The 11419-nt window shown below is 43.7% G+C and overlaps 1 protein-coding gene across 19 annotated transcripts in view; it reads left to right on the plus strand.

Annotated features, from left to right (window-relative positions):
- Window positions 1-11076, plus strand: part of PHC2 (polyhomeotic homolog 2) — a 212797-nt gene extending 201721 nt beyond the window's left edge. For all 19 annotated transcript variants that reach the window (XM_056795342.1, XM_056795337.1, XM_056795349.1 and 16 more), the window contains 6 exons: window positions 3316-3518; window positions 5521-5650; window positions 7194-7308; window positions 8084-8225; window positions 9019-9295; window positions 9645-11076. In XM_056795342.1, the coding sequence (XP_056651320.1) occupies window positions 3316-3518; window positions 5521-5650; window positions 7194-7308; window positions 8084-8225; window positions 9019-9295; window positions 9645-9799 (1022 nt within the window). In that variant the 3' untranslated portion in view covers window positions 9800-11076. The remainder of the gene's footprint in view (window positions 1-3315; window positions 3519-5520; window positions 5651-7193; window positions 7309-8083; window positions 8226-9018; window positions 9296-9644) is intronic.
- Window positions 11077-11419: the final 343 nt, after the last annotated feature.

The following is an 11419-nucleotide window of genomic DNA, read 5'->3' on the forward strand; positions in this document are numbered from 1 at the left end:
AGACTCCCAGAACTTGATTTCAAATTTGCCCTTCAACCCTTATTAGCTACGTGATTGTGATTGTGCTCAGTCATTGCTTATCTGTAAAATGGAAATATTAATATTTACCTTCTTAACAGGGTTATGAGGGTCAATTGAGAATGGATGTACGGTATTTTTTCATAGTCCTTTGGGATTTTCAGTTCAGGTCAGTCTTAAAGGTAGTGAGGTTGCCTCCTACCCTCACCCTGTCCAGATTGGATCCTTTGCTCTGCTTTGAAGGTCTGAAGTTCCACCTTAGCCAAGGGTAAAGCAAAAATTATCCCCACCCCTGAGCTAACCATGGAATCCTAACATCCTTGAATACCAAAGCTGGGAGGAAGATGGGACTTCCCATCCGTGTATAGAAAAGAAGGCTCAGTCTTGAATAAGAATGGCTTACTGTACTGCCACATAACTAATAAGTGGCATTGCCTGGATTACAACACAGATTTCCTGACTTCAGGCCAGTGTTGGGCTCAGACGAGAATGTGGCATTAGTACTTATTCTCCTACCTACTTACCCTCTTCCAGGATAGCTGGATGACCCAGAGGATAGTGCCTAAAATCAGGAAGACTTGAGTTCAAATCCAGCCTCAGACACTAGCTATATCACCCTGGGCAAGTCACTTAACCTATGTCTGCCTCATTTTCTTCATCTGTAAAATGGGGATAATAATAGCATCTGCTTCACAGGGTTGTTAGAATCAAAAGAGATAATAATTGTAAAGTACTTAGCACACTCCTAGACACACATTAAGTGCGATATAAATGTTAACTATTATTACCAGTTTAAAATTTTTATATCCTTAATGAATGACAATGATTTATGTCTGAGATGAGAGACAGCCAGGATAAAAGAATCTATAACCAGGTTAGAGGGAACTATATTAATGAAAGCAGAGGATGAGATGTTTGGGAGGTTAATAAAGTTTTACCAAGGGTAATGAGAGTGGAGAAAGTATGTAAATTAATGTTTTTAACAAGGTGATTTGACTTAAATCGGGGAGACTTTCTTTGAAATTCATTTTTAGAGGACTCACTATGTTTTATAGTTGCTGTTTATTTTCACATACTTAGAGGATTTTGAGATAGAACTTAAAGGTTATCTAGTCCTCTTCACCCTCATGTTGCAGATAAGAAAATTAAGGTTCAGAGAGAGATGGGCTATGACTTGCCAAAGAGTATACGTACAGTAAATTGCAGAGTTTATATTAAAACTCAGATCCTATGACCCCATATGCAGTGTTTTTGCCACTAATATTTCAGATTTATTTTTGTAGCTGAATCAGAAATTTTATCTGTTTTGGTCATTTCTGTTTGTCATATTAATTGAAGCAGAAACTTCTGAAGTCATTGTGAGATGACCCATTTTCAATTCATCAAGTCACTCCTGAATTAGTTTAGAAGATATTTTTGCCACAATGTATTTGGACAGTAGTCATTTGCAAAAACAGCAACCAGATTTTTGCAGTATTTTTCCTTAGCTGTTAATAATTAAATGACAGCACATTTTAACATTTTTAACTTTTCAATGTTTATAGGAAGTATATAGGCTTTAAGAGCAGGACCAGCAGGAGATACATAAAATAATGGGTTAAGGTGGTAGGTAGTTTTTTTAAATACCCAAGTAATCTTCTCCTATAAAATTGTTTCAGAAGAAAAATATGCTTCTGTGGGAGTTACTCCTCTTAAAAGCTAAGTTATTAGCATTTCTGAAATCTGAAATGAATCCAAACTAACTTTTGTAAATTCATTAGTGTGACCTTAAAAAAATCTCATCAGTAAAAATCTCTTTCTTGACTAATTCTTCCTTACCCCTCAGTTTGATCACGAATTATATAAAAAAGTGATGATTGCTGGCTATTTGTGTTATAGCCAAATGCTTCAGCAGAAAAGGATTGAGAATACTGGCAGTCAGTCAGAGTAGGCCTTAAACTTTTCTATATACCATACTGTATGTATTAGTGCAGCATAATTTGAAATTAACGATTTCTGCTTTGTAGTGATAACTGAGATCTTTATTGTATTGAAAATGTAGGGAGGCTTGCTTTTGTAAAAAGTCCTACAATATTTTTTAAACCTTGATTTCATTTAGTTTTGTTTTTTAATCAATAATTTGAATGCTCCTCACCCCTAGTCCCCATTATAGTTATTTGACATTTAGTAAGGTGGTTTTCAACATAGGAATGAAGGTTTTTAAATGAGCCTAGAGCAGTGGTAATCTAGGATTTTGTTGGGCTTCCTGAAAACAAAGACTGTTCTGTTTTGTTTCTTGAATGTTGTAGATGGTTCCCAAAAGTTTGTTGGCTAAAAGTGGAAGTAGAGTTAGGTCTTTAAAATGATAAAAATTCACAGGAAAGAGTTGAAGTAAGATTTGGGGGAGAGGTGATTAATAGAGGCATAATGTTGCTTGGGCTTAGGTATTGGACGAGAGTCATCCCACTATTTGACCAGGATTTGGACTAGATGAGGGCTCTGGAACTTTTTTGTGTTGACCCCTTGGGCAGTTTGGTGAAGCCTGTGGACCCTTTCTCAGAATCCTGTTTTTAAATGCATAAGATAAAATATATAGAATTTCAAAGGAAACCAAAGGTTAATGAAAATGAAAGTGTAGTTGTTTTTTTTTTCCCCAACCAAGCTTGTGGACTCCCTGAAATTTATCCAGATACCCTTTAGAACTCCAGGTTATAAACCTCTTAAGTTTCTTTCCAACTGTAGGATTTTCTGCTTTTCTGGTTCAATTGAAGAATGGGCAAGAATCCATAGAAAAGTAGTGATCATGAAAGTGGCCTTTTGCAGAGGGATGACAGCCACTTGGGATTAATAATGAGAAGAATATATGGGAAGCAGTGGATTGGGCAGGAATTCTGGCCAGATTGTGGTTTGGGTTGTCTCTTTGTCTCTAGGTTAGTTCAATGTTCCCTGTTGGTCAGATTTTTTTTTGTACTTATTAGTACAAGTTAACCTAGACTGTCCTAGATTACAAACTCCCCAAAGGGAGTAGGTCTACGTAACCCAGTTATAGTGTTCTGAGCACAGAGCTACTACATCAGGTTATTTGTCAGGAGCTATTAGAGGATTTCATAGTTGATCCCCATTCTAGGTAGATGTGAATGAGGGTGCCTGATCCTGCTTGCATTTTGGGTTAGTCTATAGCACTCCTATCCCTAGAATAACCCAGTGTATTTTTGTTAGCTTTATTTCCCTTTGACCCAACTTTGTCCCATGTATATCTCTGGCCAGGCCTCTGGTTCTGATCCCTCCTTCTTGTGTCTTATATTTTCCCTGCTACAGAGACAGGTCAGGGCATTGTTTATGCACTGAACGACCTCAGCAGCCCCGGCATGACCTCAGGGAACGGAAACTCTGCCTCCAGCATCACTGGCACTGCCCCCCAGAATGGTGAGAATAAACCACCACAGGCCATTGTGAAACCCCAAATCCTGACGCATGTTATCGAAGGGTTTGTGATCCAGGAGGGGGCGGAGCCTTTCCCGGTACGGACTACTTCTTTTCCCCTTTTTAAAAAAAAAAAAGTTTATTTTGGATGTGTATTAAAATATTTTTATAATTTGATGCATAGTCCTGAATATTATGCTAACTATTCCTCCTCCTTTTGTACCATGTCTTAAAAGCCCATTTTTTTCTAGGATCAAGTAAGTATTCACCCAAATCCAGAATGGCTTGGTGAACATAAATGAATTAACAGGTTCCCTATGGAATCCATGCTGTTTCTAGTCAGAGGAGTATCATTGATTAATGCAACATGGTCAACCCTGTAAAAAACAAAACCAACAGCTTTCTAGAAATTAAGGCCACAGTTTCATTTCTCTTATTTCTCAAGACCCACTCATGCTGATTAGTGCAAAGGAAAAGAGAAGAAAGCTTGTGCTCACTGGACAACTGGGTCTGTTCTTAGTTCAAGCCATTGTAGTCTTTGGATTGGAACAACTCCTGTCCCAATACCAGTGTGAGAGTCAGTAGTAGACTCTTCCCATGATGCTTAAATTTGTTCACCTGAGAACATGCACTCAGATGGGAAAGCACCTTGCAGAAGTGAATTCTAAAGAATAGCTATAGACTGTGATCAGGCAGCAGCCAGACTAATAGAAGGACACCAGGGTCCCATTGAAAGACCCTGTTCCAAAGTAAAGCCTTTCAAAAGACCTTAGTGGTAGAGATAATGAAATTGAGAGGACTATTAAAAAGGAATATTCTGTTAACACAAGGAGCTGTTTTGAAATTGGAATCGGGGTATGAGTTTAAATTCCTGTCTCTTTCACTAACTACCTGTGTGATCTTGGGCAAGTTACTTAAACTTCCCTGATCTCCAGTTTCCTCTTCTATAAAATCAGCGGGCTGGATTAGATGACCTCTAAGGTCCCTTCTGTTTTTATATCTTTGGCCCAACTACAGACCTCAAAGTATAGGAGACTAGAAAAGTAGTTTCGTTGAATAAAAAAAGGGGGTGACCAGAGGAGCTGGTTTGAGAGACCTCAGGACAGATCGTTCTTCTACTTCATGTTTGCTTTACAGGCCAAAGGGACCCAAAGCCATTTGTGTTTCATCATCCCTTCCAATTGTAAAACTCTTTGGCCATTTTCTCCTTTAGATCTGGAAGAAGGTTAACCATAGACATCATGCCTATAATCCTGAGTTTGAGGACCTGATAAAAGGATCTGAAGGATAATAAAAGAATACATTTTGGAACCAGCCTCAGGGTCTTATAGACCAGGACTAGAGGGGGATATGAGTGACCCTTGCCCTTCCTTAAGCTTCAACTGTTAAGAGAAACACCTGATTCTGGGGATACTTTGGGTCCAACTAAGAGTAGCACCAGAGAGCACTGTTGAACACATCATTAGTTTCCCTGGATCTATGTATGTATGATTTGACCATTTGTATGGTGATATTCTGAAGCCATGATCTATATAGCAAAGGAAGAATAGTTGAAATAAAGAATCTTTAGAAATAAAGCATCCTAGGAACCCTCAGTTATCATGTGGATCCATGACTGGTTTTCCATTGTCTTTTCCTTGGCTTTTGGAAGAGGGATGGTAGTGTCAGAGATAAAGGAGGGCAGGAAAGTCATTGAGGCAGCACCTCCAAGCCTCAGCTGATTGCCACGTTTTTTTTTTCTCTTGTCTATTTCTAAGTTCCATATATGCTGGTTAGTGCAAAGGAAAAGAGAAGAGAGTTTATGCTCACTAGACACTTCTGAGTGGGTCTGATCTTAGTATTTCAAACTAGTTGTTTGTGCCCCATTTAAAGTTGACTTCCCTGTTTGGTATTCTGCTTTGTGAGTTACAAGACCAAGGTGGTGCCAGCAGCTAAGAACACCGGCACCAAATAAAACTTACTCCTGTGTATGGTGGAGGCTGACTAGTGTTTGGCACCAGAATACCTCCTGCATGTTATCTTGATGAGAATAGAAACTGTGATATGAACTTGAACTGTGGGCTGTCCTAATCCATCAGGTCCCCATCTCCTATCCTGTAGGTGGGACGTTCGTCCCTGCTGGTGGGAAACCTTAAGAAGAAGTATGCACAAGGGCTTTTGCCTGAGAAACTCCCACAGCAAGAGAACACCACCACCACTGACTCAGAAATGGAGGAGCCCTATCTGCAAGGTGAGTATCCCAGGCTTTGGGGATACTTGTTGTCTGCTTTGGATCCCATCATAATCCCTAAGTGGGCAACAGTGCCTCATAAAGGCCTTGACAAGTTTTTCTTGATGCCAGATAGGTGAACTCGGGGGTCAAGGAGTCTGTGTGGATCAGCCTTATGAGCTTTCAATCTCAGGATCCTACAGGCTTTTTCCAATTTCTTCCTTGGCCATTTGTCCCTTCTAGCTACTTGCTTAAAGAGCTTGCTTTTCCCTTGTAAATTGTTGGGTATACTCTGGTACTCTGTGTTAGAATATTGTGAGATATGCCACTACCTTCTGGGGTAATTCCAGGGGTCTGCTTTTTAGGGTAGGAGATGGACAGCATTAGGGCCATTTCCCTTTTGGACCTTGTGCATTTTTTCCTTGTCTTGCAGAAGAGTCAAGTCATCAGGCATTTATTGAGGACCTACTATGTGCCAGATGCCCTGCTAAGTGGAAAAGGGGGGGGGGGGGACCTAATCAGTTTGTATTCTCAAGGAACTCATAGTCTAAAAGGGGAGACAACATGCATACAACTATGTACATATAATCTATCTACAGGATAAATTGGAGAAAATCAACAGAAGGAAGGCACTAACATCAAGGGAGATTGGGAAAAGATTCTTGTAGAAGGAGGGCTGGGACATGAAAAAAGCCAGGAAATACTCCAAGCACTATAGTTTTGGGAGAGAACCCTAAAAATAGAAAGAGTAAAGGGATGGAGTGTTTTGTGTGAGGAACAGCAAGGAGACCAGAATCACTAGTTTGTAGAGTATGTAGAGAGAAATAGGGTATAAAGTCTGCAAAGGTAGAAAGAGATCAGTTTATGAAGAAGGGTTTTAGAAACCAAACTGAGAATTTTATATTTGCTTCTAGAGGTGATAGGTAGCCACTGACATTTGTTGGTTGGGATGGGAGGAGGTGATATGATCAAACCTAATCTTTAGGACAATCACTCTGGTAGTTATACAAAGGATGGACTGGAGTGGGGAAAGATTTCAGGCAGGCAGACTCACCTCCCCACCCCCCCACCCCCAGCAGCTGTTGCAGTAATTTAAGCATGAGGTCAAGAAGGTCTGGTCCAGAGATGTAACAATATCAGAAGAAGAGGGGGTTTATTTGGGAAGATGTCAGGAGATGGGCTTGGCAACAGTTTGGGTATGGGGTCAGGAGTGAAAGAATGAGGAGGAAGAGATGGCACATACATTCTGAGCCTGACAATAACAAAAAGGGAACTATTCTTCCTGGCTTCTCTTTGACACTTGGGCCCTCAGTGCTTGAAAAAGGGAAGTTAGGAGAGTGGAGTCTTGGAGGGTCTTGGAGTCCTCTGGGTTGCTCCAGCCAAAAACAAAAACAAAAAATGAAATAACCCAAGTCTTTGAGGTTGCCTGTCTTGAAATTGGTAGGGTTGTTGCTGGGTCAGGAAGCTTATTAGGGATACTCTGAAGAGGATGGAGTAAGGAATCTGCTGAACAGGAAGGTGATAGGAGTCCCCTCAGACTAAGAATTTAATGTGTGCCTTTCAGAATCCAAAGAGGAGGGGACTCCCCTCAAACTCAAGTGTGAGCTTTGTGGCCGGGTGGACTTTGCCTACAAGTTCAAGCGTTCCAAACGTTTCTGCTCTATGGCATGTGCCAAGAGGTGAGTGGCTTCAGCCCTGCTGCCCTGCCCTCTCAGTTTCCTCCTTTCCTTGACCTAAGGCATCCTTGGCTTCTGCTCTTAATCTTATAAGGTCCTTGATGTCCCAAAAAGTTTTTCTGTTACCCTCATATATCAGACATTTTCTGTCTTAGGTGGCCATGAATTATGTGTATACTGGATAGGACTTAGCTGCATCCAGTGAGAACCAGAATCCTGGGGCCCAGAGCCAGACCAGATTAAAGAGCATCCCAGATGCAGAAGACAGGAAATAGCCTCTGAGTGTAGCTCAGTCTTTTTATTTTCTCCCTCCCGGAAGCCTGTGCCAGATCCCTGACATAAACCCTGTGTTTGGAGCTTTCCCTGAAGTCACAGTCCTTCTTCCCAACTGCTCCCTTTGTGAAATTAAAGATCAGCTTAGCAATGATTGCCTATTATTTCTCCTCTGCCAATTGGCCTAAATGGCAGGGGAAGAGAAATACCTGAGTACAAAGTCCTGGATTTCTGGACTGAGGATAGAACTACTAAGGGTAGATATGTCCAGTGGCTGCTAAGGATCTCCAAATAATGTCCTTTCTGTTATCTAACTCTTTGGTTAGAATTGGACCATCTCAAACTATGTCCAAGTGGCCTTGCTCTGCCTAAGGAAAACTCAGCTGGAGTTGATGGCTGTCCTCTCCCTTTAGAGTATAATCCAGTTGGGAGCTAATGGTTAATTGGTGTCCATCCATTGAACACACCCAGAGGCTTTAACCTCTTTCTCCCTGGACTTGGGCAGGTATAATGTGGGCTGTACCAAGCGTGTGGGACTCTTCCACTCTGACCGCAGCAAAATACAGAAACCAGGGGCTGCACCCCATAACCGCCGACGGGCCAGCAAGGCAAGCCTGCCAGCACTGCCCAAGGATGCCAAGAAGCAGGTGAGAGAACACCTCAGCCCAGCTCCTTTCTCATTTTTTCCACCATGAAATAGCAAGCGGCTCTCTCTAGTGCAGAAACTGTACTGTGTCCTTTACTCTGCTCCCCAATGCACAAAACCCTCAGCTGAGCTTCCTGTAGGCGTCCTGACAACGAAGAACCTCAAATTCATGTCTGGCCTAGAGGGAGCTAAGGTTTGTAGGCAAATACAAAACAAGGCCAGACGTAATGAGTACCTGATGGAGGCAGTGGGGCAAGATGGGTATGCACTGAACGTGGGGTCAAAGAGCCTATATTGGAGTCCCAGCTCTTGTGCTTACTACCTGTGTGGCTATTGAGCAGGTCACTTCCATTCTCATCTGTATAATTAGAGGGTTGGACTGAATGACCTCTAAAGCTGTGCTCCTGTGACTGCCTGGATTCATCAGGGCTTCCAGCCTTCCACGAGGCGGCTTTCCCTTGTCCTTTGTCTTGCTCAAGTCTCACCAGTTCTGCTTTGAGTCTTGACATGCCTGCCTCCAAGGAGATCCCCTTAACTTCTAGACTTTTCCCCTTTTCCCCATGTAGAGACAGGTTGTCCAAGAAACCACTTGCTTTGCTATAGCAGATGGGAATTCCTAGAAGTATTGTGATTGTGACTTTTCCTTTTTTCCCTGCCTATCAGCCTCCTTGCCATTGTGGTTGGGTGCCCCAGGTCCCTAACCTTTCCTCACCCACTTCACCTTGCCCATGGCTGCTATCCAAGAAGGGATTCTGCCCTGCCCTAAAGCTGAAGTCCTGTGATTGTCTTTCTAGCCTGCAGGAGCTGTGCCTCTCTCAGTCACAGCTGCACTGCAGCTGACCCACAGCCAAGAAGACTCAAGTCGCTGCTCGGATAACTCAAGCTACGAGGAGCCTCTGTCACCTATCTCAGCCAGCTCCTCCACCTCACGCCGGCGCCAGGGTCAGCGGGACCTGGAACTCCCGGACGTGCACATGCGAGACTTGGTGGGTGTTGGGCACCACTTCTTGCCCAGTGAACCTACCAAATGGAATGTGGAAGATGTCTATGAGTTCATCCGTTCTTTGCCAGGTAAGAGCCCCAGAAAATCCCTTCTCCTGGAGCTCAGGTATCTTATAGTTGGATGTAAGGAAAGAACTACCCTTTTCTTGCTGACTCTCAGGTACTTCCATTTCTATAAGGGATAGAGAAGGAAAAGGGCATCTTGAGACAGATTGCTGCCGTGGGAGAATGACTGATCTAGCAACAGCCATCGAGAGCTGTTTCCTTGAAAAGATTCGGCTTTCTGCCACCATTTTTTGAGCCCCAAACAGGGAGGGCAGTGATGCTATCTGTAAAAACAGATCATTTAATACTCGGGGGGGATATTTAGTCAGACCCCCATTACCCAGCTTCTAACAGATTTATCTTACCTTCCTAGGCTGCCAGGAAATTGCAGAAGAGTTCCGTGCGCAGGAGATCGATGGGCAGGCCTTGTTATTGCTCAAAGAAGACCATTTGATGAGTGCCATGAATATCAAGTTGGGGCCTGCTTTGAAGATCTATGCACGCATCAGCATGCTTAAGGACTCCTAGGACCTAGCCATGGAAAAGACCCCTTCTCTTCTCCCTGGGAGCTCCTTGCATCCTAACTGAGCAGAGCACAAGAAAACGTTCCCAAGGGGCATAGAGGAGGGGCCATTAGCTCCTTCTCCTGAGCATGGCTAAGGAGGAGGGGCTCTTCCATCCTCCTTGCTGACCTGCAGAAGAGGCCGGAGGTAGGCAGGTGGCTGCAGAAGTTGGGGCAGTGTGCTTGTAAATATTGGTAGCATCAGCTTCTTCTGGAGTCCCATGGCTCTAGCCCTGCTCTCTTTCCTGCCCATGCTAGCCCCCATCCTCACCCATCAGAGGCACAGGTGGCCAGAGCTCTTCAACCTAAATGGGATAACTGTCAAGGATGACCACCAGGCCTGGACAGAGGCCAAGGCAGCCCTTGCTTGCCTTATGCCCATATCCTTCCCTTAGCAGGTTAACTCTTTCTTCACCAACTTCTCCCCCTTCAGCCTGATTCTGAAGTAGCCAAGAATTCCCCAAGACACAGGCATTGCTATGTCCCCGTGGAGAGAGAGAAGCTGGCCTGATTTGGCCGTGCCTGCTGGCCTGTACGCCTTAACGCTGTGTGTGTGACTGTGTGTGAGAGCCCGGACTGGCAGATGGACTGAGTTACTTCCTTCTGGCTTTATCCAGATGTCCTCCTAGTACTTTGTCCTGGACTCCACTCACCCTCAGGTGGATAACAAGGGAGCTGCAGCCTTAACACAGAGGCTGGGTGGGTGTGTAAGGGGGAGAGGAGGTTTGGGGATTCTTCTTTCTGGACTCGTGAGGCCATGGTGACATGCTGCAAATTACTCCCGAATGCCCTGCTTTCCCATTGGCAGCATTAAGGAAAAGGCCACACCTACCAAGGGCCATTGGGAAGGGCATGGCCTCCTTCTACACTGTTCCTAGTGGCCAAGGCCTTGAGGACCCAGGGACTGTTCAGAGGGATTACACAGCTCTTGTGTCACGGTCAGCCTGAAGAAGGCCATTTCCTCACCTCCTCTGCCTATACCACTTTGCCTCTAAAACTCCCCAGCATCAGTTTGGGCCTTTTGAGAAGGTAGGGTGGGAAGGGAAAAGAGCTCCCCCACCTCTGACTTGCTCAGCCTCATGCAGACTAAGAAGGGGTTGAGGGAGAATGGAGCTTTTCCCTGAACAAAGTGGGTACCTCCTTCACTTGAGTTATTCCTCACCCTCTAGGCAGGGTAGAAATGGAAAATGAAGGACTTTTTAGAGACCTTTTTTTTTTTAATTAAATAAATCTCTAAAATCTGCCTTTGCGACTGTCCCCTTACTCCCCACCCCCACCCCCGCTCCTGCCTTCAGTCTTGAATGGCAGTGGTAGGGCTATCTGAAGTCTAGGTGGGCTTGGGCCCAGAGCACTTGGTGGTAGAAGTGATTAGCCCATGCCTGAAAAACATGTGACATTTCCTGAAGGGCAAGAAAGTCAGAAGAGCAAACAAATGGGTGTCATTAAAAAGGGGAAGCTAGCGATACCCCAGTGCTCTTGTGCTGTGAGGGATCCCAAATTATAATAATCTTGCCTCAATTAAAGGCCCTTTATTATTTAAAAAAAAAAGGAGAGAGAAAGTAGTCTCTCTGGTGAAAATGGAATTT

Source organism: Monodelphis domestica, chromosome 4, assembly GCF_027887165.1.
Source record: "Monodelphis domestica isolate mMonDom1 chromosome 4, mMonDom1.pri, whole genome shotgun sequence".
Classification (NCBI taxonomy): domain Eukaryota; kingdom Metazoa; phylum Chordata; class Mammalia; order Didelphimorphia; family Didelphidae; genus Monodelphis; species Monodelphis domestica.